At 38.8% G+C, this 24,237-nt stretch overlaps 1 protein-coding gene across 1 annotated transcript in view; it reads left to right on the top strand.

Annotated features, from left to right (window-relative positions):
* Window positions 1-903: 903 nt before the first annotated feature.
* The window catches only part of LOC145978582 (serine protease inhibitor dipetalogastin-like), a 40,355-nt gene continuing 17,021 nt past the window's right edge, over window positions 904-24,237 (top strand). Inside the window, exons 1-3 of the mRNA XM_083111286.1 lie at window positions 904-1,061; window positions 18,955-19,113; window positions 20,493-20,636. Of these exons, the coding sequence (XP_082967412.1) occupies window positions 989-1,061; window positions 18,955-19,113; window positions 20,493-20,636 (376 nt within the window). The 5' untranslated portion in view covers window positions 904-988. The remainder of the gene's footprint in view (window positions 1,062-18,954; window positions 19,114-20,492; window positions 20,637-24,237) is intronic.

Below are 24,237 nucleotides of genomic sequence, written 5' to 3'. Positions count from 1 at the left end.
AAAAGAATGACAATATGAAAAAATACAGAGGCATATAAGGAGAAAGATAAATAGGAATATACATAGCTAAACAAACAAAGAAAGAAAGAGAAATGGAAAAAGAGTAGAGAAATAGGGAAAGATAAAAGAAATGGGGGAAAATATAAAAGAAAGAGAAATAGGGAAAAGAAAAGAAATGGGGAATAAGAGAAATAAGAAAAGAAGAGAAGCAGGGAGAGGAAAGAAACATTAAGGAAACAGGGAAAGAGAGAACAAATAGAGAAACAGAAAAGAAAGAGAAATCGGGAAGAGAGAAAAGAAGAGAAGCTGGGAGACAAAAGAATCGAAACAGAGGAAAGAAAAACTAAGGAAATAGGGAAAGTCAGAAAAGAAAGAAATTTCGGGCAAAGAAAAAGAAAGTGAAAAGAAGAGGAGTTGGGAGAGAAAAGAAGGGAAAGAGGAAAAAGGAGAATACGCCTGAAATAAATGGTCCACCCACACCCTTGAGCCTTCTGAAGGAACTTCTCTGGGTACAGCATTACTCGTAGCGACACCATACTTTCAAATATCACCTGAGAAATTCACAAGCAGCACAGTCGGAGCGTCATGTTAACAGCCACAAATAATGTTTTGAAAAATGTTTCAATTAAACTATAATAAGGTTGTAAATCAATGAAGACACTTTCAAAATGCTGGAAATTAGTTTGAAGACAATGGCAACAAGAGAGAACACTCCAGTCATTCCACATAAACATGGAACATTACCGGCTTCTCTGTCGGCTCCATTTAGTCTCGAAGATCCGCTCGTCGTATGTGGGAAGGGAAAGGTGAAAACAGACGGTGTGAGGTGGGGGAAAACCCCACTCGCGCCTTCCTTGTACCCAAGAAACAGGATTGGAAGCACAAGTCAAGGTCCCGCTCCTACCTCTGTTGACACACATCGCAGCAGGCCTCCGGCGCCGAATGCTTCAGTTGGGAACAGTCGTCCCTCGACACACAACACTTCGAGATGCCGGCGAGATTGGCTTTTTCCATTTGTATCCTCTTCGCCATTGCTGTGTCGCAGACTGTACAACATTCGGGTAAGTTTTTCTTTACTTCGTTAACCATTCTTCTTTCAGCAGATCCTTCGAGATCATGGACGTTGGAGGGGGAGTTGAACTGGTCCGTCGACCCTCCCTGGAGATTTTCATCGTTCAAGTTACAAAAAAGCAGAAAGCTTATTATTTTTATTGTTAATAACGGAAGTTCCGTTAGTATTTGAACAGAATAACCAAAGTGAAAGAAATGATTGAAAAAAAATGAATGTAAATTAGAACTAGGTTACATTTTCATATTCTACCATTTAATCCAAAGATATGGTTCCATAATTGCTAAATTTAAAAAAAAAGGCCTCCCAATGCAGGGGGGCTGAAGCCCCCTCCGAAATCCTACAAATGTTTCGTTGGAAATAGTAGTGGTAATTAATTTTACTTCCTTGGAAGATTAAACATCTTGCATAATAATAAATTCATTTTCAGGACCGCTAACCCCACTTTTTCGCCTCTACATGGGTGCTGCTAATAAGGGATGAGCACCCTCCGAAATAAAATTCTGGGTACGGACCTGCCCTGATGGCGTAGTGGTAACGTCATCACCTTACAATCAAGAGGTCCCGGGTTCAATACCTGGTAGAATCACCAGTAAAGTGGTTCGTATCCAACTTTAAACTGTTGGTCCAGTCCAAATTAGCCTTTCTGTGCATAAAATGGAGAAAAGAACTCAAGATTCCAAAAGATTATAATTTTAAGTGAGAGGTCAAAGAACATAAATTTTAGGAGGAAAATTTCACGCTAACTTTTGTTTATTTTTATTAATTTATAATAATCAATTTTGTATAATAATAATTCTACTATTCAAGTATTATCAATGGTCTCACCCCACTACAAAAAACTTTCTGGCGGCGCCTATGTTCAAGATATGTCAAGAATGAGTCAGCCCTCCTTAAAATCGAGACGTGACTGAGACCTTGGTGTTGGGGTGGTATCTGAAGAACTTACCTAAAGAAAATTCACTTTACTTTGCCACTTCCTCGGTCATAACACTAAAATATAATCGTGTTAAACCAACACAGACAATGGTCTCACCACAGTTTGGTCAACATTCAGTTTAAGCGACGTCAAAACGACGTTATTACAACCACTGATCTGTGGTTCTTGTGTGATTGATTTGTTTTATTTTACTTCGCTTCTTGTGCCGCTTTGGGGTAATTTGCGAAGATGGGGATGAGTGATGATATGATGATATTCATGAATGGACACTCACAAACAACCATGCCCAGGCCAGGATCGAACCCGGGACCCCTGGCGTCGTAGCACTCCGACACGGGGGCGGCTCATTGATCTGTGGTATTTTAGCACCAGGGAGGTTAAATGAAGACCTAAAGGTAGTGTTGTTGACCTCCTGTGTGGCTTTAAAACCCGAAGAGGTCCATGAACTTAACCCGTTACCAGTACCGACGATTAGGTACCAACACTGGGGGAACGACAGGTTACTCTCTTGTACAGATAAGGCTTAGCATTAAGAGGCCATAGTGCATAAGCAAAAAGTGTGTGTGGGTGTGGGGGGAGGGGGCAACTGCCTCTCCACGTCCCCCTAATCGCTGCCACTGTCCGTCACTTATCCAGAACATTAAAACCAAGTTTTGACCATTGTTAGTGTTACGTTAGTGCTGTTTTCTACCGTAAAGAGTTTCGTCAGTGCTGCTATACTTTTGGTCATTTTGGAACGTTTGGAATTTTGTCGCTTTGTAGTCAAGGGATCCCGGGTTCAATACCCGGTTGAGGCACATTCAACGGTAGTTCGGATCCCACATTAAACTGTAGGCCCAGTCCTGATTAACCTATCTGTGCAAAAACTCAAACAGTAAAGCATCCGCACTTTGCCGAATCAACCGCTCCCAAATTCATGTTCGTTTCGATTAATTCAGAACATAAACATCAGCAACAAACATTCACTTCCTCACAGATTCTTTCCCCAACTACAAAGCTTCCAAACAAGATCACTTTGAAAAGCTCTGAAACAACAGAAAGTGATACCAACCTATTTCCTTAATTTTATCACTCACGGGAGAGAAGATATATTAGTTTGGAGATAGAAATTACGCTGTGGAATCAGAATCGTTACAACAGAAAGAGTATGTATACAATGCTCATGTAATAAAGTGCCATAATAATACAAATGTTTCTTTGTTCTTAATGTGTACAATGTATACGATTTAGATTGTGATGTTTACAAATATCAGAAGATAGTCCCTTTTTCAGATACTTTTTTTCAACCCCAATTTCTATTCAAAAGCCATCAATTTATTGAATTAACTTGCAAAATTTATTAAACATTTCACTTGAATTACCGTGTAAATAATTTGACAGTTGCCAACACTGTAGCTCTCAATGCTGGTGATGTAATTCGAGCTGGACGCAGCGTGCAGACACTCCTCTTCCCGGAAACACAAGCGCTCGGCCTTTCCACCTTTGCCTCAACCCCTAATGTCAAATTTTTGACGCGTTTTAAAATTCCCGAAATACAAAATAATTTGTAATTCAGTGACCTACATGGAATTTAGAGTAATGATAATGGTTTCTTTCAGTCATTTTATGATTATTAATTATCAGTATCCTTGTGATCTTTTTGTGCTCATGAAGACACACATTGGTTATTGGTCTGCTGGCAATGTCTCCTTCTGTTTTCCGAGAAGCACTAATGGCCGCGTGCACCAACGCCGATTATTTCGAAGTTCAGATGAACGAGGACAATTTTAATCCACTCTAAATGAACTTGGTTTAAAGATTTGCATTGCACCAACGAAAAACGACGTTCACGAGATTCCGTTCAACTGATCCGAGATTAATTTGTAAGGCTATACTTCATTGGTTGGCTAAAACAAATGACAATCAAGAACCACACAGAGTAGTTTGATGTGTTAAAGTATCAACATGTAGGAGAAGAAAATAATTCGGGCTGCAAACTTCTCTGAATTTGAGAGATGTACTAATCAACCTTGTCAACGTGTACAAGAATTTAGTAGAGTGTAAAAAAATATTAAAAAAGAACTGACGGCACAACACAAAAGCAGAAGGAGAAAGCATGGAACCTTCTTCTACGGGACTTTAATGCCTTACGAAATGCATTCGATTTTGAGAGAACAGCTTATGTACGCTGAACCGCGCCCGCTCAATTAAGATATAGGCCTATTATTATTATTTATTACTGTACTGTGGTAAGTATTTGAATTTTTCATTTCTTAATTCTTATATATTTATATTGTCGTGTCGTGCAAATAGCCCGTAACATGTATTTTCGTAAATTTATACAATCATATTTCGAACACCATGGAGCAATATCGTAATATTGCTCTGTTCTAATTTAACTTGCACTTGCAAGTAATATATGACATTTATATATGTTTTGTGTTCTGGGATAGAATATAGAGTATTTAGAAAGAGTACAACTTTGCACCACAGAACCACAAATTATTATTATTATTATTTTGCCAGTCTTTAGTTTACACAGTTCTCGAATTATCAGCATTGTACAGTGTCTCTCAAAAGTTTTAGGACAACGACATTTTAAACTAGGCAACCCAATTTACACAAGGCGTTGGTGGGTTGCGTGTAGAGTTAGGCTCAATTTCAGGGTTGCCACATGCACAATAGATATTTATAAAATACACGAAAGAAATTGAAACAAGTATTATTGTATAAAATTATTAAAAATATCACTATTATATCGCAAGTGACAAAATTATTTCTCAAATAAAAAAAATAGGTTCTCTAGTATTTCATCGCTGATGAGTCTACAGAAGGGAAAAAAGGTGAGAGAAAACGAGAGGCAACAAAGAACAGGAGAAAGAGGAAGCGAAAGGAGAAGAGGAAGAGTAGAGGAGGAAGAAAAAGAGGAAGGACGAGGAGAGGAGATGTAGTGAGGAGAATGGAAGAAGATTCTAGGAGAGATGAGGAAAATGGAGCAAAGAAGAGAAAAGAGAAGGAAAACGAGATGAGAGAAGAGGGGAATGGAGAGTAAAGTAAAGGAGAGAAAAGAGAAGAACGAAAGGAAGAGGAGAAGAGTTACAGTGGGGGCCTCCCACATGGCGCAGTGGTAGCGTCATTGCCTTGTAATCGAGGGGTCCCGGGTTCGATACCCGGTGGAGGCACAAGTGGTTCGGATCCCACTTTAAACTGTAGGTCCAGTCCCGATTAGCCTTACTGTGCATAAAGTGGACTTAAAACACCAAATCACAAGAGTTACAGTGGAGTCGGGAATCTAAGACAGGAAAAGAGATACGAGGAGTGGAGATGAGTGGGATGGAGATAAGATGCAAGAAAAGTAGGGAAGGCGATATGAGATAAAAGCAGAGCAGAAGGAGGGGAGAGGAGAAGAAGAAGAGAAGAACAGAAGGGACTGAAGAGAAGAGGTAGTTGCAGAAAATATCGTCTCAGCGTCAAGAATTGATGCATTGGTCAAATTATCGACATGAAACATTCAATAACATTTTGAAATGTATTGGAGAATGTATTAGATCGGTTCAAAATGCCTTTTGGCTTAGTTCAGAGCAAGATAAAATCTTCCATGTAAGATCTTTGATTTTACCTGCGATTATATCACTAAGAACATGAATGTAATTTTAATATTTATCCAATTTTGGTCCACTTCTCGGTTCGTTGAAATGGAGATTTGGTAATTTAATATTTCCCCTCCCCCCCCCCCCCCCATCGTTAATTCCAAACTGAATCATTCCGTTTCACACGACGTGGACAATGAACACAATGGGAAAGGTCTAAAATTTACGAAAATTTTCTGCCACCGAAAGGGTTTGAACCTACGACCATCAGATTGACAGTCCTGAACGGTAAACACTACCCTACAAGCTTTCGCTCCTGAAAGTGAGTAGAAGGAGCTGACCAATGTGAAATGTAGATGGAACTCCCCTCCTACATCTAATGTGCAAACAATACTTGTTTGTAACAAAGAAAACGAAGGTAGTACGACTCGGCGAAAACATTTAATGGAGAATTACACATGATGAGAACTTTTCATTCGATATTTGCGGAGGTATCCTTGCATTAAACTCGAGTGGGAAAAGGGGTAAAATTAGTATGTCCTCAATTGCCACAAATGTAAATAGTTATTTCATTAATATTTGTCAATGTCTTTGAAGCAGTACACAATTATCGTTAGAGTATCATAATTCACGATCTTATACATGAAAGTATCCCTTTGAACGTGTGTCAATTCATTTATTTGTTAATTTTTATATATTCCATATGCAGAACAATGTAGCCACTATACACTGCTATTACAAATAATGTTACCATGCCCTTGTTTAATAGAAGGGGATTTAGAAAACAGAAAAAAAGAACACGTAGTATGGAGGATCGAACCTGGGATCGCTTGCAGCCCAATCGAGAACTCTAACCACTACTTCACGCCCTTACCTTCGATTAAAAGAACAATGTTTAAGTATTCTGTCCCTGCAATATTGTAAATGTCGTTGGGTATACATGTAGTTGAACTTTTACTTTAATTTTGAAATGCTTTCTTGTAGTATAGCAGGTAGGTTCGAGAAATTATTTTCGAAGTGATGAAGAAAAAGGAGAATTTTGGTACGTACTTGTGAAAATGAGAGATATTTCTTCTAACTTATTATTGTGATTAGACTTTACTAATGGAAAATATCTAGAGGCTTGAACATTGCAGGACGATATTCTTTTCCTGTGATACTACAACAGACGAAATGCTTGTTTACTGACGCAAGTCTCTTGTTCAGAACATTCTTATGAAATGTATTTGCTGTTGCGTAAGGTAACACGAAATAATTACACCGTTTGCGAACTACCAAATCTGCACAACGTTAGACGTAAACAGGAGGAAAATTTTATTCATAAAAGCACTTCACATTTGACAGTATTAGTCAAGAGACTTGTGGGACACTCTGTTAAGGTGCTGGACTAAATCCTTCTTATTTTTCTTCCTCGAAGAACAACAATTTTTAAACTAGAGCAACAGTCGTTCCGCTCTTTCTTATTTCTTTTAAATTCTTCCACATTCCTTTAATTGGGTTAAAAATAAATGAAAATATTGCTTGCATATCTGTCATTGACGTAGACCAGGCCCTTACGCAGGATTTCTTTGTGGGAGGGGCCACACCCAAATTTATATATACATATATAAGAGAGAGAGAGAGACAGATATCACAAAATAGTTCAAATAGTGCAAGCGCCATTGAAAAGTCATGATAATTCTATGTTTAGAAAATAATATATTTATAAATTAAATGTTGCGTAATAAGAATTATTATTACAATAAGGAACATGTCTAATTGTGAGTTAAGAAAAAAACAATAATAAAGAGACATTCTCGCATCACGACTGCAGTTCGAAAAAGCCGGGACAGGGATTGAAAGTAACGCACTGGAATGACTAAATCGGTGAATCGGACGTCTGCTAGCCTTGCATTATAAAACTAAAACCATCCAATATTGCAGACTGAAGTCTTTTGCGCAAGAAACAGATTCATTTATGTAAGAACAAAATTGAAATTTTTACACATTTCTAAAATCGACGATGTTATTTTTGTAGTTATTGATAGGTTCACATTTAAATATTTCAGGGTTCGAAGGGGCATGGCCCCCATTCCCCCCCCCCCTGGGTACTGGCCTGACGTAGACAGTGGGAAAGAAATTTTGGATAATCTTACTATTAAATTTATTATTTAAATGCTCAGACAGGTTTATTGACAATCCTGAACTTTTCATTTAATAGATAATATTTGGTTTTAAACGACGGGAGAACATTGGTCGAATTTCCTTTCTTGCTCTTTTGAGAGAATATATACTTCTACAATAGCAATCGCGTTCGGAAACGGTGAAAAAAATATGACTTGATTTTCAAAGGCAGACAAGCTTGGTAGCGTAGCTTGTTCGCGTTCAAAGTGACTCACGCTATTCAAGGCCGCTTCTTATCGCAAAACACTGTCCGTCGATGCACAGTGTCTGCACTCAGCAAGTTACAAGTGACCAGAGTTGAATTTTAAACAGAATCTGAAGAGTGATAGATTTCATCAGAGGCGGCTAGGTGGGCACTAGCTCAACATGCAATAGTTTAAGTCATAATTTCTGACAAACAATAAACCTTATTGAATAAGTATTAGGATAGTAATACGTGTATCCGCTCCTTTTAAACAATGTAAGCTCGAAGACAATCTGTATTCCATTTGTTTATATTTCCAACTTGGTCAACCGGGGGTTATTATAAGGAACTATTTCGTAGATGTTCATTTAACCGTTATAAAAATACAAATAAAATATATTCACAACGAAGAAATAATTTCAGAGTTAAATTTCAAAAGCATGTGTATAGAGTAATTCTAGAAGTACAGAGCTATATCACAGTATTGAACTTCTTTTTACAGGATAACGTTTACAATATTGACGCGACAGAATAATTAAGAACTGTTGCTCTGAGGGAAACAAAGGGCGTAGTGTATTGGTTAGAGTTCTTGAAAGCATTGGTTGCGGTCCCAAGTTCGATCCTCCATACTAGATGTTCTTTTTTTTTTTGTTTTTAAATCCCCTTCTATTAAACAAGAGCATGGTAACATTATTTGTAATAACAGTGTATAGTGGCTACATTGTTCTGCATATGGAATATATAAAAATTAACAAATAAATGAATTGACACACGTTCAAAGGGATACTTTCTTGTATAAGATCGTGAATTATGTTACTCTAACGATAATTGAGTACTGCCTCAAAGACATTGACAAATATTAATGAAATAACTATTTACATTTGTGGCAATTCAGGACATACTAATTTTACTCCTTTTCCCACTCGAGTTTAATGCAAGGATACCTCCGCAAATATCGAATGAAAAGTTCTCATCATGTGTAATTCTCCATTAAATGTTTTCGCCGAGTCGTACTACCTTCGTTTTCTTTGTTACAAACAAGTATTGTTTGCACATTAGATGTAGGAGGGGAGTTCCATCTACATTTCACATTGGTCAGCTCCTTCTACTCACTTTCAGGAGCGAAAGCTTGTAGGGTAGTGTTTACCGTTCAGGACTGTCAATCTGATGGTCGTAGGTTCAAACCCTTTCGGTGGCAGAAAATTTTCGTAAATTTTAGACCTTTCCCATTGTGTTCATTGTCCACGTCGTGTGAAACGGAATGATTCAGTTTGGAATTAACGATGGGGGGGGGAGGGGAAATATTAAATTACGAAATCTCCATTTCAACGAACCGAGAAGTGGACCAAAATTGGATAAATATTAAAATTACATTCATGTTTTTAGTGATATAATCGCAGGTAAAATCAAAGATCTTACATGGAAGATTTTATCTTGCTCTGAACTAAGCCAAAAGGCATTTTGAACCGATCTAATACATTCTCCAATACATTTCAAAATGTTATTGAATGTTTCATGTCGATAATTTGACCAATGCATCAATTCTTGACGCTAAGACGATATTTTCTGCAACTACCTCTTCTCTTCAGTCCCTTCTGTTCTTCTCTTCTTCTTCTCCTCTCCCCTCCTTCTGCTCTGCTTATATCTCATATCGCCTTCCCTACTTTTCTTGCATCTTATCTCCATCCCACTCATCTCCACTCCTCGTATCTCTTTTCCTGTCTTAGATTCCCGACTCCACTGTAACTCTTCTCCTCTTCTTTTCGTTCTTCTCTTTTCTCTCCTTTACTCTATTCTCCACTCCCCTCTTCTCTCATCTCGTTTTCCTTCTCTTTTCTCTTCTTTGCTCCATTTTCCTCATCTCTCCTAGAATCTTCTTCCATTCTCCTCACTACATCTCCTCTCCTCGTCCTTCCTCTTTTTCTTCCTCCTCTACTCTTCCTCTTCTCCTTTCGCTTTCTCTTTCTCCTGTTCTTTGTCGCCTCTCGTTTTCTCTCACCTCTTTTCCTTTCTGTAGACTCATCAGCGATGAAATACTAGAGAACCTATTTTTTTTATTTGAGAAATAATTTTGTCACTTGCGATATAATAGTGATATTTTTAATAATTTTATACAATAATACTTGTTTTAATTTCTTTCGCGTATTTTATAAATATCTATTGTGCATGTGGCAACCCTGAAATTGAGCCTAACTCTACACGCAACCCACCAACGCCTTGTGTAAATTGGGTTGCCTAGTTTAAAATGTCGTTGTCCTAAAACTTTTGAGAGACACTGTACATCCAATATCTCTAGCGTTTGCAAGCCCTCGATATCACTTTCTGCTCTTTTTATATTCTAAAACAACTGCCTGCAGTCGAAGCGTCAGTATCGTAAACCAGGATCAGACACCAAAACGATGGCGAATGGCCGATCAGAAGATAAACTCGTTTTGATGTTCCTAGATCGCGATCAAGTGTTGAACCGTCTTCGTGCAACGGAATTTTCCAGTGATCTTTTCCCGATCCGAGTTTAAAATTTGATCTTCGTTCGTGCACACGGCCATAAGAAGCTCAGCTTTTTTGTGAGGGTTGAGGCCCGTTTCCCCAACAAGATTTCACGCTTCGCCATATGATCCTTTGGGTGCATAGGTTCCCCTTGTCGGCGGCGCAAGCAGAGAGTCTGATGCTTGCAATGGGCTGCTGAAGGAGTTTGAGGCCGTAAAATCTTGTGAAATCGATTGCGATGGAAACTATGAATATGGCTAAAACATTAAGTACATTAAATAATATTTTAATAGTGCAAGTAGTGCTTGCATTGCTTGTACTATATCTTCGCCGCTGCCCCTTCCCATTTAAATTTTTTTGTTGAATTCAATATGGCGGCCAACAATATGGTGGACCTCGGCTTGACACACACACAACTGGGGTTCCCCCCTAGGCTCAACCTGTTTCTATCATGACCAATCAATTGTACTCAGCATAACTCCTTTACATTTTATAGAGGGTGTTAATGGACTTTTGACTCACCCTGCATTTCGAGACTCGAGACCGAGACCACGACGACAACGAAACTTGCCCTTCAAGGTCGAATCGGGAGAAAGACGAAGCTTTAAATTCGAGACGAGAACGAGACACTGCTATGTCTCATCTTGTCTCGATACCATCACTAGTAAATATGCCCCTTGAATGTGATATTTAGATCTATTTGGGTGCAATTTAACTCTTTTCCATCAATCTGCCCTGGCAACACTGATTCTTTATAGTCTGTGCAGGAGAATACTTTTTTTGGTTGGCCTTCACTCACCACTTTTGCTCATCTCATTTCTAAAGAAAACCAACTGGAATACAAATAGCATGAATTAAGCTGATGTCGTTTGAAAATAGACAAGCGTTCCACTTTTCTGGAACAGAAACGTAGCACAACGCAAATGGAATGAGAAGAAAGTCCAGCATTGATCAGCAACTTGATAAGGACGTGGAGGAAAATGAACTGGACATCAGAATCAACACTTCACATGTTACCGCTCGGCGTTTATTTATTCTTGCTGAAACCTGCTTTCTATTTAGCATCTTAGCTCGACAAGTTTTCTGTACACAAAGAACTCTCAGAAAGGGACTAAAAGAGAGGGAAAATTGGGTCATTTACGGATTAAGCATGCTTTGCAGATTTTATTTAAATTCACTCAAGAAGTTGCTGCAATCACCACGCTCATTTGGTTTCATTTTTGTTATTAAGCGTCTCCTGTCTGCCACATTTAGCTGATCGTGACGATGAAGTTGAGCGATGATATTACAAAGAACACCCATGCTCATACCGGGACTCGAACACGTGACCCCTGTCGTCGTAGCGCGCTGTGCTAACCACTCCGCCACGGAAGTCGTCTTACTCTGGTTGCAGTGGCGTGACGTAGTTTTCGTGGAAGTGTTATCGGTCAATGTAACAATCACCTTGCTAATTCTACAGAGCATTCCCTGACATTCTCTACGAGACTCGGCGGCAAGCTGCCCGGCATCAGCGCTTCGTCTTTCCCGGTGAACGGGTCAGCGACAGTCGCTAGAGTCGGCTATTAAAATTACAGTTTTCATATTGTGTACTAACCTTGACTACAGAAGGTGTTGAAAATGATGTCCCTCTGCTGCAACACATTCCTGGCATATTCGAAGGAAATTGGCATTTACACGTGCAAGTTCGTCTACTGTAATTCTCCCGATTTCTCGTACAATACTCTCTTTTAACTCACGGATGGTGTGCGGATTGTCTTTGTATACTTTATTTCCCCATTTTTCTTTCCACTTTTATTCAGAACTGACCCTGTTACTCTAAACCTTTTTACGAGGTTTAATATAAGCGACTGTCGCGGACCCGTTCACCGGGAAAGACAAGCGCTGATGCCGGGCCGCTTGCCGCCGAGTCTCGTAGCGAATGTCAGGGAATGCTCTGTATTATTATTATTATAGGGGCTTAGACGACTCGAAACGGAATTATATTGTGTTCATGGTTTCTAATATGCTGACTCGTAATTGATTTTTTCGATTAATTAAGACTAATAATAGAACACGACACATCCGCAGTAAAACAATTCTCCGCTAGGCGAATTCTATAAACTTTTCAAGTTCGAGATTTGAACAAGTCATTAATTTTATTCAACAAGAAGTTGTAATCTTCAAAAGATCCGCTGAGCTTGAAATGCCTCTATAGTACATGAATTGGTGGTTATATTTTCCACGAGGAAATAATTCCTAAGAACTGTTGTTGCAGTTATGGTGCACATACCACAAACATCTAATCGACTGTCAGAGATTTTTTTTCTGCTGCTGTACACTGAACAAACAAATACAAATCTACATGATAGCTGGAAGCGCCGCTTCAACGTTGCCCATCTGGGTAAAGTTAAATTATATGACCGCGATTATTGCCTCCCTGTATTTTTCTTCTAATCACCATTCATCTTATTGTTGCGCCCAGCTTTTTCAAAATATGTAGGGAAGCGGGGTTAAACACACACAACAACAACAACAGAATTGTATCGTTGTTTTCAGTCCACTTTATGCACAGATAGGCTTATCAGGACTGGACCTACAGTCTAAAGTGGGATCCGAACAACTGTGGAATGTGCCTCCACACACAACAACACGTGAATTTATGCAGTTGCCAGGTTTCACTTGAGGAGCCAGAAAAGCAATGGAAAAGAAACGTTTCAACGTGATGCACATATTAGTTCCAAGGGGTTACAATTGTCTCTGTCGTGCGTAAACTCTTGTTTTTACGTGTAAATACACGGCCTACCACTCGAGTCTTCAGTGGCGTCGTACAGCAGATGACGTGAAGCGCAGGGGATGGATTTCCACGAGCTGTTTCCATTCCTCGTCTCCAGTAACAAGGGCTCCCTAATATATACCGCGTTTGTTACAACCTGTCCCGGTTCTCGCGCTAGCTGGTCGCTGGCTTTTCTCCGTGCTGGGGAAAGTCAAAGCCAGGCAGCCAATTAAAATACGCAACGTCGCAACAGCGTCTACGTAAGTGCCTCTCTTCTGGCATCCATTCGCTCCTCGCTGCCCAGCAGACGATTTTTTCCTGGTTTCTCATTGGCACCGAAACTGTCGAGCGATCGCTAGCGCGGGAAACGGGACAGGTTCTAACAAACGCGGTATAGGCAACCCGCCCTTGTTATTTCCTACCCCTCGTGTTGGAAGTCAGTGTCCTCTATCCGGAGTCTCACCCTGCCATGCAACTTCCTCCACCCAGCGGAAACAACTGGGCCCGTCAAGGCAGACCCGTGCTGTTTATCGTCGTCCATGGAAGACTACAAATCTCTGCCGCGTTCTCTTGCTAATTTTTTAAGCATATGCTACCTCCAATTTGGTGCAAGGTGCATGAATCTTAATCTTAAACCTCAGCTAGAATATCTACAGGGTAGGGTTCTTTGTAGACAACGAAACCAGACAGGATTCCTTCCAATGGAGACGTTTAAACGAATATATTATATAAACAAGGATACATGGATAGAATATTTACATGATGAGCTACTTTTCTCTATAATTCTCATCTATAGTCAAGTTTTATCTCAATATGTTTTTTATTATTTCTTTTCTTCAATTTGTATATTTCTATCTGGACTTCCTTCGTAACGGACGGTCTGGATCTGGACTTCCTCCTTAATGGACGGTCTGAATCTGGACTTCCTTCTATTTCAGATTTTTGACGATTTATGAATTCATATATCCTTTTTCGAACTTTTCCCTTAAGCTTTGGGAAATACACTAATCTCCTCCCTTGCGACTGCGATTGGAACGCGCCAACACTAACTGGGTACAACAGAGTGTATACTTGGTGCCAAACGACTGACACACGCATCCAAGTAGGTGCTACGGCTGTAACGCGCAACCGCTGATGTAAACAACATTTCCGCTATGGGAATGGTAAATCAATGAGACAGATGGAATATTTGTTGACACAAATTTTTATCAGTGCTTTGACTTCTTTAGTTTTCTGATCAATTTACATATTTAGAATTTAGAATTTAGAATTTCTTTATTCATGGGCGAAGTTCAGCCTGTGGCTGCTCTACCACTTAACCCGCAAAATCTACTACAATAAAACAGACAAAATACAATTACTACTATAACATACGAATTCCATTACATTTTCACTTCTAAATATTTCAGTAATTAACACACTAAAAAGATAAAGAACAATTTTTCTCATTCACACACATCAAAATGTTCATCTTGGGTTCGAATCTGCTCATTTTTTTGTTTTGATTTCAACGTAAGCATGCTGAATCTAGTCATGTGTACTGAGGATTTGTCCTTGCTCATGTAGAAGTACTTTTGTTACTGCCCTTTTAAAGCTGTTATATGTCGCACACGAGGTAACATCTGGTGGCAGCGCATTCCAACAATATGCAGAAGCAGCTTTGAAGGATGACAGGAATATGGATTTTGAATGATCACTGGTTTGATTTATCACGTATATACATTAATTTATTTCTTTTATATTTATTCTTTATCTTCTTATAGTAGATTCTATTGTTTTTCATCTTTCCAATCTGCTTTGTTCTTATTTATATAGTTATTCACATATATTATATTAATTCTTAATCTTGCCCGCCTGGTGCTGCCATCTCTGTTCCGCTTTGGCAAACTATTTACATTATTTGGTCCTATTGGGTACGTAACACATTTTTGGTAGAATTAAAACATATTTAAGCTTCTCTTATTTTTAACTGTTACAGGAGGTAACAGCGGGTTACGTGCACGGCTCGCCTCTGTCTGGTTGTGAACTAAATTAAACATATAGAAGTTGGGAAAAGAAATGTAATTACCTTACTTCCACTCTTCAATTCGAATACCAGTCTTCAAAGAGCCTCATATAATGACTTATTGGAGATACCTGCATCTTGCCAAGGAAACTTCACTCAAGGGTGACCTCGTTAGTGTATGCAACAGCCATTAAGCAATAAAGTGAAAATAAGAGGAACATTGAGGAGAGTGAAAGCTGCAGGATTCTGTTGCCAGAGAAACACTTGCCTCCTGCGTTCTTTTTCACATGGAATCCCAGTCTAGGACTAAAGAACACCGACAAAGGATGAAGGTGTTCATCATGTACTGTAAGGGAATAGAAACACAATCAATAAATTTGTATGCGCTTTCGCTGAAAGCGATATCTTGTGTTGTGTTGTAGAGCTTAACCTATCAATATTGCAGGGAAAGGATAAGTTTTCTTTATGGTAAGTCTATAGGCCAGGCCACATGGGGAAATACCACAATGCATTTTTGTGAGTCTGTCAGTCTGTAGATATTTATTTGAGGCACGCAATAACAATAATAATATACCCGATAATAAAAATTAGCACGGGTGTCTGGTGGGGCAAAGGGACAGTTGCCCCATGGAAAATGAATATCAACCTATAACTTTAAAAAGGTCAAAAGAGAGAGATAGAGGGGGGAAATAGTTGGTTGATTTGGTTGGTTGGTTGAATTGGTGTTTTAAGTCCACTTTATGCACACTAAGGCTGATCGGGACTGGACCTACAGTTTAAAGTAGGATCCGAACCACTTGTGCCTCCACCGGGTATCGAACCCGGGACCCCTTGATTACAAGGCGATAATGCTACCACTGCGCCATCGGGGAGGCCAGAGGGGGGGAAATAGAGAGAAAGACATACAGAGAAAGTGACAGAGTGGAGAGAGAGAGAGAGAGAGAGAGAGAGAACGAAAGAGAGAGAGAGAGAGAGAGAGAGAGAGAACGAAGGAGAGATAAAGACAAAGCAGAGTTGAAGGAAGAATGAAATAGAGAAAGGTAGAATTAAGAAATATGAAAGAATAGAATAAAGGAAGCGATTGAGAGAGGAAAATAAATATAAAGATAAAAATACTAAGTTAAACATCTTTCCGACGATACAGGTTAAACAATTTACTGATATAAAACTAATTATTAGCAATAATAATAATAATAACCAATAATAACAATTATCATGGACGTATGGTGAGGGCAATTGCCCTTGAAAATGAATATATCATCCTCAAATTTTAAATTTGAAGCAGTACTTGGGGGGGAAGGGATGTCTTGCTTTCCCCGCGGAAACAGTATTCTAAGTGGGGGGAACGCGGGGGATGCTATCCCCCAGTTCGCGGACCTCCGTGACGGGGTGGTTAGCAAAGTGTACGACGCCAGGGGTCTTGGGTCCGAACCCCGGCCTGGGTATTTTTTGTGAGTGTTTCTTCATCAATGTCATCATATTATCACTCATCTTCATCGTCGCGATGAGCCAAAAGTGGCAGGAAAGCGACGTAAAATAAACTAAATCAATCAATCAACATCTTTCACATATGCGTCGCTAGAGGTGGTGGATTGACCGCATCATCCTTATTGCCTTTTGCAAGAAATAATAATGGTTTTAATCACTGACTTATATGGACCTGTGGGGCTCGAGCCCACCCAATAATTTGCCTGTTATTATATTTTATTTTAGAAATGAAATCCCTGCGCTTACGAAAACAAAATGTTTCATCTTGATTACAACTTAATTACTGAGTGGTATCAAAATATTTCATTTTGTTACATCTTGTCCTGTATTATTTACACTTTGATTTTTCATAATTTTTTCGGATTAGACACTAAAAATGTGTGTGGCAAGAATTTGACTATCGGATTGATGTGTGCCGAATTACAAAAGGCACTCATATTGAGCATCTTTGACGTGGAACATAAAACGTATGTATGTAAAAAAAAAAAAACTTTTCGAGTTTTTCTTTAATTTAACATAAGTTGCATGTCATTGTGAATATATAAACGTGAGTTATTAAACTTTGAAATCGGGAAGATCATTTACAATAGCCCTGTATTTATCTTCGAAATAGGCATTTGAGTAAGAAGAGGCAAATCGACCACTATAAATACTAGTGAATTCCTCTCACCTGGAAGGATTTTTAAAGAATTTAAAATTCCACATTTTCTGGACACACTGGCGTACTCAGAGGGGGGTTGAAGGGACCCCTCCCAAATTTTGAAAAATTAACATTTTCAAAAAAAATCCAATGAATTACTTGGAATAAATCAGAGTGGCAAATGTAAATTCGCCTTAAAATGACTCCCCAATTGCCATTTTTGAGAGTGGAAAGTTTTAATATACGAAATACCTTATTGTATATGCCGCCCCCATAGAAAGCAGCTTTAAACTATCCACCTTTACAATTCCAGCCTCTCCAGAAATAAATCATTGGTACGGTACACTAGTGTCTGATCAACGTACATTATTACATAAAATTATAAAACAAATCTGCGACTTTAGTGCACCCAATGTATCTCAAAAGTTGACGTTTCTGCTTTCCTTTGAATATCCATAGAATGCAAAACACTGCGCAGATCTGAACGTAGAGATGAAACGTTGCCCTTGTTCGGGATTATATTCCCTCCCACTCGCCAGGAAATGACCTTGCGTGGATTCCAAGATGGTGATTAGAATTCCACTCCCACAGTTGTTGGGAAACCGAGACACGTACTTTACCTGGGACATGTGGGTTGCTAGATTACGTCATTATCTTCCCCACCCCCAAACAGGCAATCTTCCCCGCTTCTGACGAGAACATCATGCAATGCAGTGTGCTAATAAAGAAGCCCAGAGGCTTCCTTGGAAAAGTGTTGGCCGGAACATACATTCTCCAGGCAACTTAGCACATCGTTAGGAGGGTGCGTGCGTTTCTGTGTAGGATTTTGCCTTCTTTACTGCAAGATCCTGAAACACCTTCTTGTGTTCTCATGGTACCCTTGTCTTCTCATGGTACCTCTGTAGCAGGAGCCTCACCCACCGTTAAGTGGTCTTAGCCCAGCAAAATGCCTTACATGAGAAATTTTCAGAATTACATACACACACACACACACACACAGAGAGAGAGAGAGAGAGAGAGAGAGAGAGAGAGAGAGAGAGAGAGAAAGGGGGAGAAAGAGGGGGACAGAGTGAGGGGTATAGACAGAGACAAAGGTGGGAGATACAGAGGCAAAGAAATTGAGAAAAAGAAGGGAGATAGAGAGAAAGACAGGCAGAGAGAAAATGAGAGAAAAAAGTTGGGATAGAGAAAATGGCAGAGAGAGATGGAAAGAGAAAGAGGGATAGAGAGATAAAGTCAGAGTTGAAGGAAAAAAGAAACAAAGAAAGGGAGAATTAAAGAAAACAAAACAAAGAATAGAACATAGGAAGAGATTGAGAGAGGGAAAATAAATAGAAAGAGACAAAGAGGAATAAAGAAAGAGATTAGAAGAGGAAGAAATAAAGAAACTGAAAGAGATAGAGGGAAGTAAAAAGAAAGAGAAAAAGGAAAATGGACAGAATCCCATGACTGCTGCAGCAGACCAACTCCAAAGGTCTCATCCAGCCATGACCCCATCTGAAAGAAACTCTCTGTAGACACTTTTCTTTTGCTTTGTTTTTGTAAGGGCTGAAATACATGACCCCTATCTATTCCTCTTACATTAATAGATAACTATAAAATCCATTGAGAATAAATTCCGCAATATATAAATTGCTCTAATTTGCTTTTATTTTAGATAATGTTGTAGAGGAGAGCACCACGCCATTACCAGTTCCAGAAGTTGATTGTTCCCGGTACGAGGATGGACCATTGGATCCCCTTTGTGGGTCGGATGGAAGAACCTATAAAAATTCACAGGTTCTGGAATGCATGAATCAACTTGCTCTTCCAGATGGTAAGTTGACACAAACAGAAGTGCACAAGGCATTGATAACTCTAGTTGTGTTTGAAATTAGCTGTTGCAAGTCTCAAATGGAACTACAATGTTGTTTAGTTTAGATTATTGTGACTACACAGTTCTTATGCTTACATATATGATAAAAATTTTAAAGTTTGATGCAGAAACTTGAACTATTTTTGATTCAGATAATTTGATCATTGGAATTTCCTCTACATTGCTTTACTAAGTAATTTGTGTTACATTTTAATGCTTTTAGTTACTCTTTGTGTAGTGTTTCTATATTAACCTCAAGCACGATAGAACAATTTCAAGGAATGCTATATTTCAGATTTCAATCTATAAGTCCCATGTCAATATCAAGATTATGAAAAGTTATGCTGACCAAAATGATCACCTTTCAAGAAATAGAGCAATTCAGAAGTGCATCTTTATTTTCAATAAGCTCTGATGGCATTAGTATAACCTTTGTTGTGTGGTCTGAAATAGGATAGTTGACTTGGATTTCTCATTTGTACTAGTTTTGATATTAGACGTTTTGCTAATCAATCTATTATTTTCAACTAAATTTTCTGCTTTGGTCACTAAATGGCACATAAAGGATGAACTCTAGATTCTAACTCTGGTACACATGCCTCAATTTCTTACAATAATTTTGCAAGATAAATTGGTTTATTTTACTTCAAATTTCCACTTTTGGCTAATTGTGAAGATGAGGATGAGCATAATGAAACTGATGAAGAGACTGGAATACAAACCCAGGCCCTCTGCCATCGTAGCATGCTGCTCTAACCATTCGACCATGGAGGTTGGCTCAATGTCACGAGACTGCATACACAGCATACAAAATGCCTTTTTTCCCTCGAGGATTTATTGTATTGAAAATGAGCAAAACATCAAGAAACGTTGTTTGCCTTGATGTTCCCTACATGGTATGAAAGTTTCTCAGCGACGTAGGACAACACCCTACCCACATGTGTGTGTCGCACTGGCGGCGATTGGGGGGGGGGGTAGCAGTTGCCCTCCTACTTTTTGTCATCTTTGCCTCCGTACTGTGGTAAAACTTATCTACATAGGGAAATAAACTGTCTTTGCCCCCCAGTTTTGGCATCTTGCCCTCCCAGTTTTGGAACCCAATCGCCACCAGAGTGTGTGTGTGTCTCCACCAGATATACAAGGCAGATATTAAAGTGTGAAGTGGATTTTAGACCAAGGTTTGGTAAAATTGTAGATTTTACATATATTTTACCATGCTTTGGTTTCAATGTTGATATATGACCCTGTAAGTACTATGACCACCTTCTAAACTACAGAATACTCTTTACATTGATATTTTGTTATTCAAATAAAAGTAACTGCCATCTTCTATTTTACAGAAAAGATTGAAGTTGTATTCAAAGGATCGTGTGAAGATCCATGCTGGTTGGCCGTAACGGATGAAACAGAAAAACCTATTTGTGGGTCAGATGACACAACATACCCTAACCTATGGGTTCTCCTATGCAAGAATAAAAGTTCAAGTGAGTACTAATATGTAACAAACAGGGGCGGTCCGTGAATTTTACAGCAAGGGAAGCACAAGCCGTAAGAAATTAAAACAAGCATTATATTATTATTATTATTATTATTATTAACTCTATGAATTATTCTATTACTAGATTGTAGAATCCATCTTCATTTTCATTTCAGTTTTAGCTTCTTCTCAATTGCTGCTCTTGGGTATTTCTACAGTAACTGTGAATTCGGCGAAGTGCTGAAAATGACACTAGCACTAGACACTGGAATCGTTGAAAACAATCAACACACATAACTTGAAAGAAAACAGAAGATGACGAGGCGCTTTTCTTAAAATAAAAGAAAACTTCTTGTACTCCCTTCTAGATATATTTATCTCAGGAATAAGCGACACTTATTTTCCTTCTGAGACGAGCGAAAACAAAATGTTGACAACTAACTTAATTTCAAAGAACAGAAAGTGTCTTAAAAAAAACCTTTTTTCTCGTTCTTTTTATTAACTAGTTGTAAAAACTTTAACTTCTCATTTTCATTCATGATCTCCAGTTTCCGCTCTTGACCTTGTTGGTCTATTCTCATAGTTTCAAATGCTGCAATCAGATTTTCAGTGCGGATGTGAGTTTGGAATGCTTTAAGTAATTTGTTAGTGTCAACTGCTCCACACACCCTCTTTATTTAAAGATGGAGCCTCACGGATGGCATAGTGGTAACACTGTTGCCTTGTAATTAAGGGGTCTTGAATCGATAACCGGTGGAGGTACATAGTGATTCGATTCCAACTTTCAACTATAGGTCCAGTCCCTATTAGCCTATCTGTGTATAAAGTGGATCTCAAAGAAAGACGCATTTGAAAATAGGACGCAAAGCCAACAGCAGAGTTTTAATGCTCATCTGCAAGCTGCAACCAAACTATTATTCCACATTGGTCTGGATTAAAATGAGCATGTTTTTTTTTTCTTCTTAATTACATCCGGTAGAGTTTAAATCAAGCATTCGAAACTTCTCGATCTCAGCCCCTGGACGAAGAGTGTTTCCCCAGCACCATTAGCTAGCTGCCGCAAGACGCGGAATGAGTTCTGCGGATTCATTCCCTTCAAGTCCATTAGCGCAGTGATTTGGCCAACTGTTAAGTGTGATTTTTAAATATATGTTTTTCGTACAAATTCCAGGAATAGCGCACATTAAATTCACAAGGTTAACTCACAACACAAAATTCGCTGTAAATGAAGAGAAAATATTACAATATAAATATTTTTTAGGCACATTTAACTCGTAAGAAACTGTGAGGCTGGAATGAGTCACGGTCATGCGTTCCCTATGCCGAAGATGTACAAAGAATGCCGAGGCACGGAGCGTATGGCCGAGGGCTAAGGTGACCAGACGTCCTCTTTTATCCGGACATGACCTCCTTTTTAGGTGTCTGTCCGGCGTCCGGGCGGATTTTATCGAAATCCGTAAATGTCCTCCTTTTTTGGAAAGAGTATACAGCATCGGTCATAGCGAATGTGCTGCACAGAGAATGTAGCCATGCATAAGGATCATCATTTGAGCATCTGAGAGCTGATCTACCATCACTTTATCCAAACATGTTATCCGTATCATAAGAGAGCGTACTGTTATACAATCTCTGCATATCCGTTACGAGTCATGCATACGCGATACTAAGGTTTTTCTTTTTCTTTCTTCCTTTCTGACCCTGTTTCATTATATCTATCTCTATTTTCTTTCCTTTTCTCTCTTTATTTATATTTTCTTCCCTTCTCTCTTTCATTCTCGGTCTCCTTCTCTTTATTTCTGTTCTCTTTTCTTTCTCTGCCTTTCTCTATCAGACTTTTATTATTCCCATTCTCTATATTCTCCTTCATGTCTTTTCTCTCTCTCTCTCTCTCTCTTCCTCTTTCACTGTAAGGGACAAAGTTTCGCATCCATATAATAATACAGGCAAAATTACTGTTTTGTATATTTTAACTTTTAGTTTCTTAGATATTAAATGAAGAGAAAAGTAACATGCATTTCTTGAATTAAACCTGCTTTTAATTTCCTTCTTAATATCATTTTCATTTGTTAGTATTATTCCTAAGTACTTGAATTTGGAAACTGGTTCAAACAAGTTGTTATCAATAATTAGATTATGATTATTACCTAACACTTGGGTTCGGTTTAACGTAGATCTTATTCTTAGTCCAGGTATCTCCCAAAGTAGTCCCCGCCCAGAGATCCGAATGGAAGACTATTTTACCTCCGGAATATTTTACCTGGGGAACATCCATGGCCTCATATTGCTGTTTCTTGTCAGCTCTACGCCTAACCCCCAATATGAATGGAGGACCGCACCTGTCGTTGGTCAGTGGATCCCTCGGATCTAGCTGGGAGGGAACATAGTATAGTCACCAATATGTAGTGTGGTGTAGTCAGTCACTTTCCCCTGTTGATGAAAGTGTCAAAAATGTTCACGGCAATAAAATTATATTTTTTGTCCCAACCTAAACTACATAAAATATTAATTCAGTTTTGGAAATAGGTTAAACGATCCCGAACAGTCAGGATTCCAAATGGACATTTTGAAAAGTGATAAATTCTTGATGTTTTCTGCATTGTAAGTGTCTGAAACTTCTTGGAATTTATTTTTTATTTCAGAAATAAAAAAAGATATCACTCAATGGATATGGATGGATATGACGTGTAGAAATCGAGATTTCCGCAGTGTCGGGAAATTTTGAACATTTTCCGTCCTGAAATTGCGAATTTTTCCCATCCCGATCGCAGGTATTTAAAAACATTTTCTGTGCTGATTTTGTCCCGACCAAAAAATTTCTGTTCGGCACAGCCTAGGGTTCAAAATGGAAATTTGCACAAAATGGAACGCTTTACTTTCGTTATCATGCTGTTGTCTGTTTTTCATCTTCGATTACGACAATGACGAGACGGAACGGGATAGTTCCAGATATTCATGAAACCGGAACGCTCTTCCGGTCAGCTCCGGTCCATTTATATCTTTATGAAGAGGTGGTGGTTTTGACAGCGGTGTCCTCTTTTCTTGGGCTTTGTCCTCCTTTTTTGCCATGCTTTGTCCTCTTTTTTGAATGAGTGTGTCTGGTCACCCTACCGAGGGCTCCTTTTCCCCTAAGTGTCATGAGGGTGAGCGACATACGGACGAGGAGAAACCTCTCGTGGCTTTTACAACCCTTAGAAGAAGATATGTGACTACATTAGAATAGTTTGAATGAAACTGTAAAAATAAATTGACAACAAAAACAGAGTTAATAAATTACCATGTGCTCTGCTTTATAAGGGAATGACTCATTCCCTTCATTCATCATTCCACGGAAAAACTGCCCATGGTAACAAATAATTATTGTTTTAGGTTTAAGGCATGCGAATGTTGTAACTCATGAACTTCGATGTGTGAGAAGTTGGGAAAGCCCAAGATATATTTGTATGGGTGAATTCCTCCCTCTGATTGAACATTTTTAACCCTTGAGAGGGTGTGTTTCACATAATATGCTAAATTTCAAAACAAGCTCCAAGAATTCCCCCATTAAAATTTTCCAAACACTGCACTGCATAAAGCAGGGATCACGAGTTACCAGTAGCTCGTAAATGCTT

The sequence above is a fragment of the Lepisma saccharinum genome, chromosome 25, assembly GCF_977018435.1.
Source record: "Lepisma saccharinum chromosome 25, izLepSacc3.1, whole genome shotgun sequence".
Lineage (NCBI taxonomy): Eukaryota > Metazoa > Arthropoda > Insecta > Zygentoma > Lepismatidae > Lepisma > Lepisma saccharinum.
Note: the sequence above shows the minus strand (reverse complement) of the source record. Positions and strands in the feature narration are given on the sequence as shown.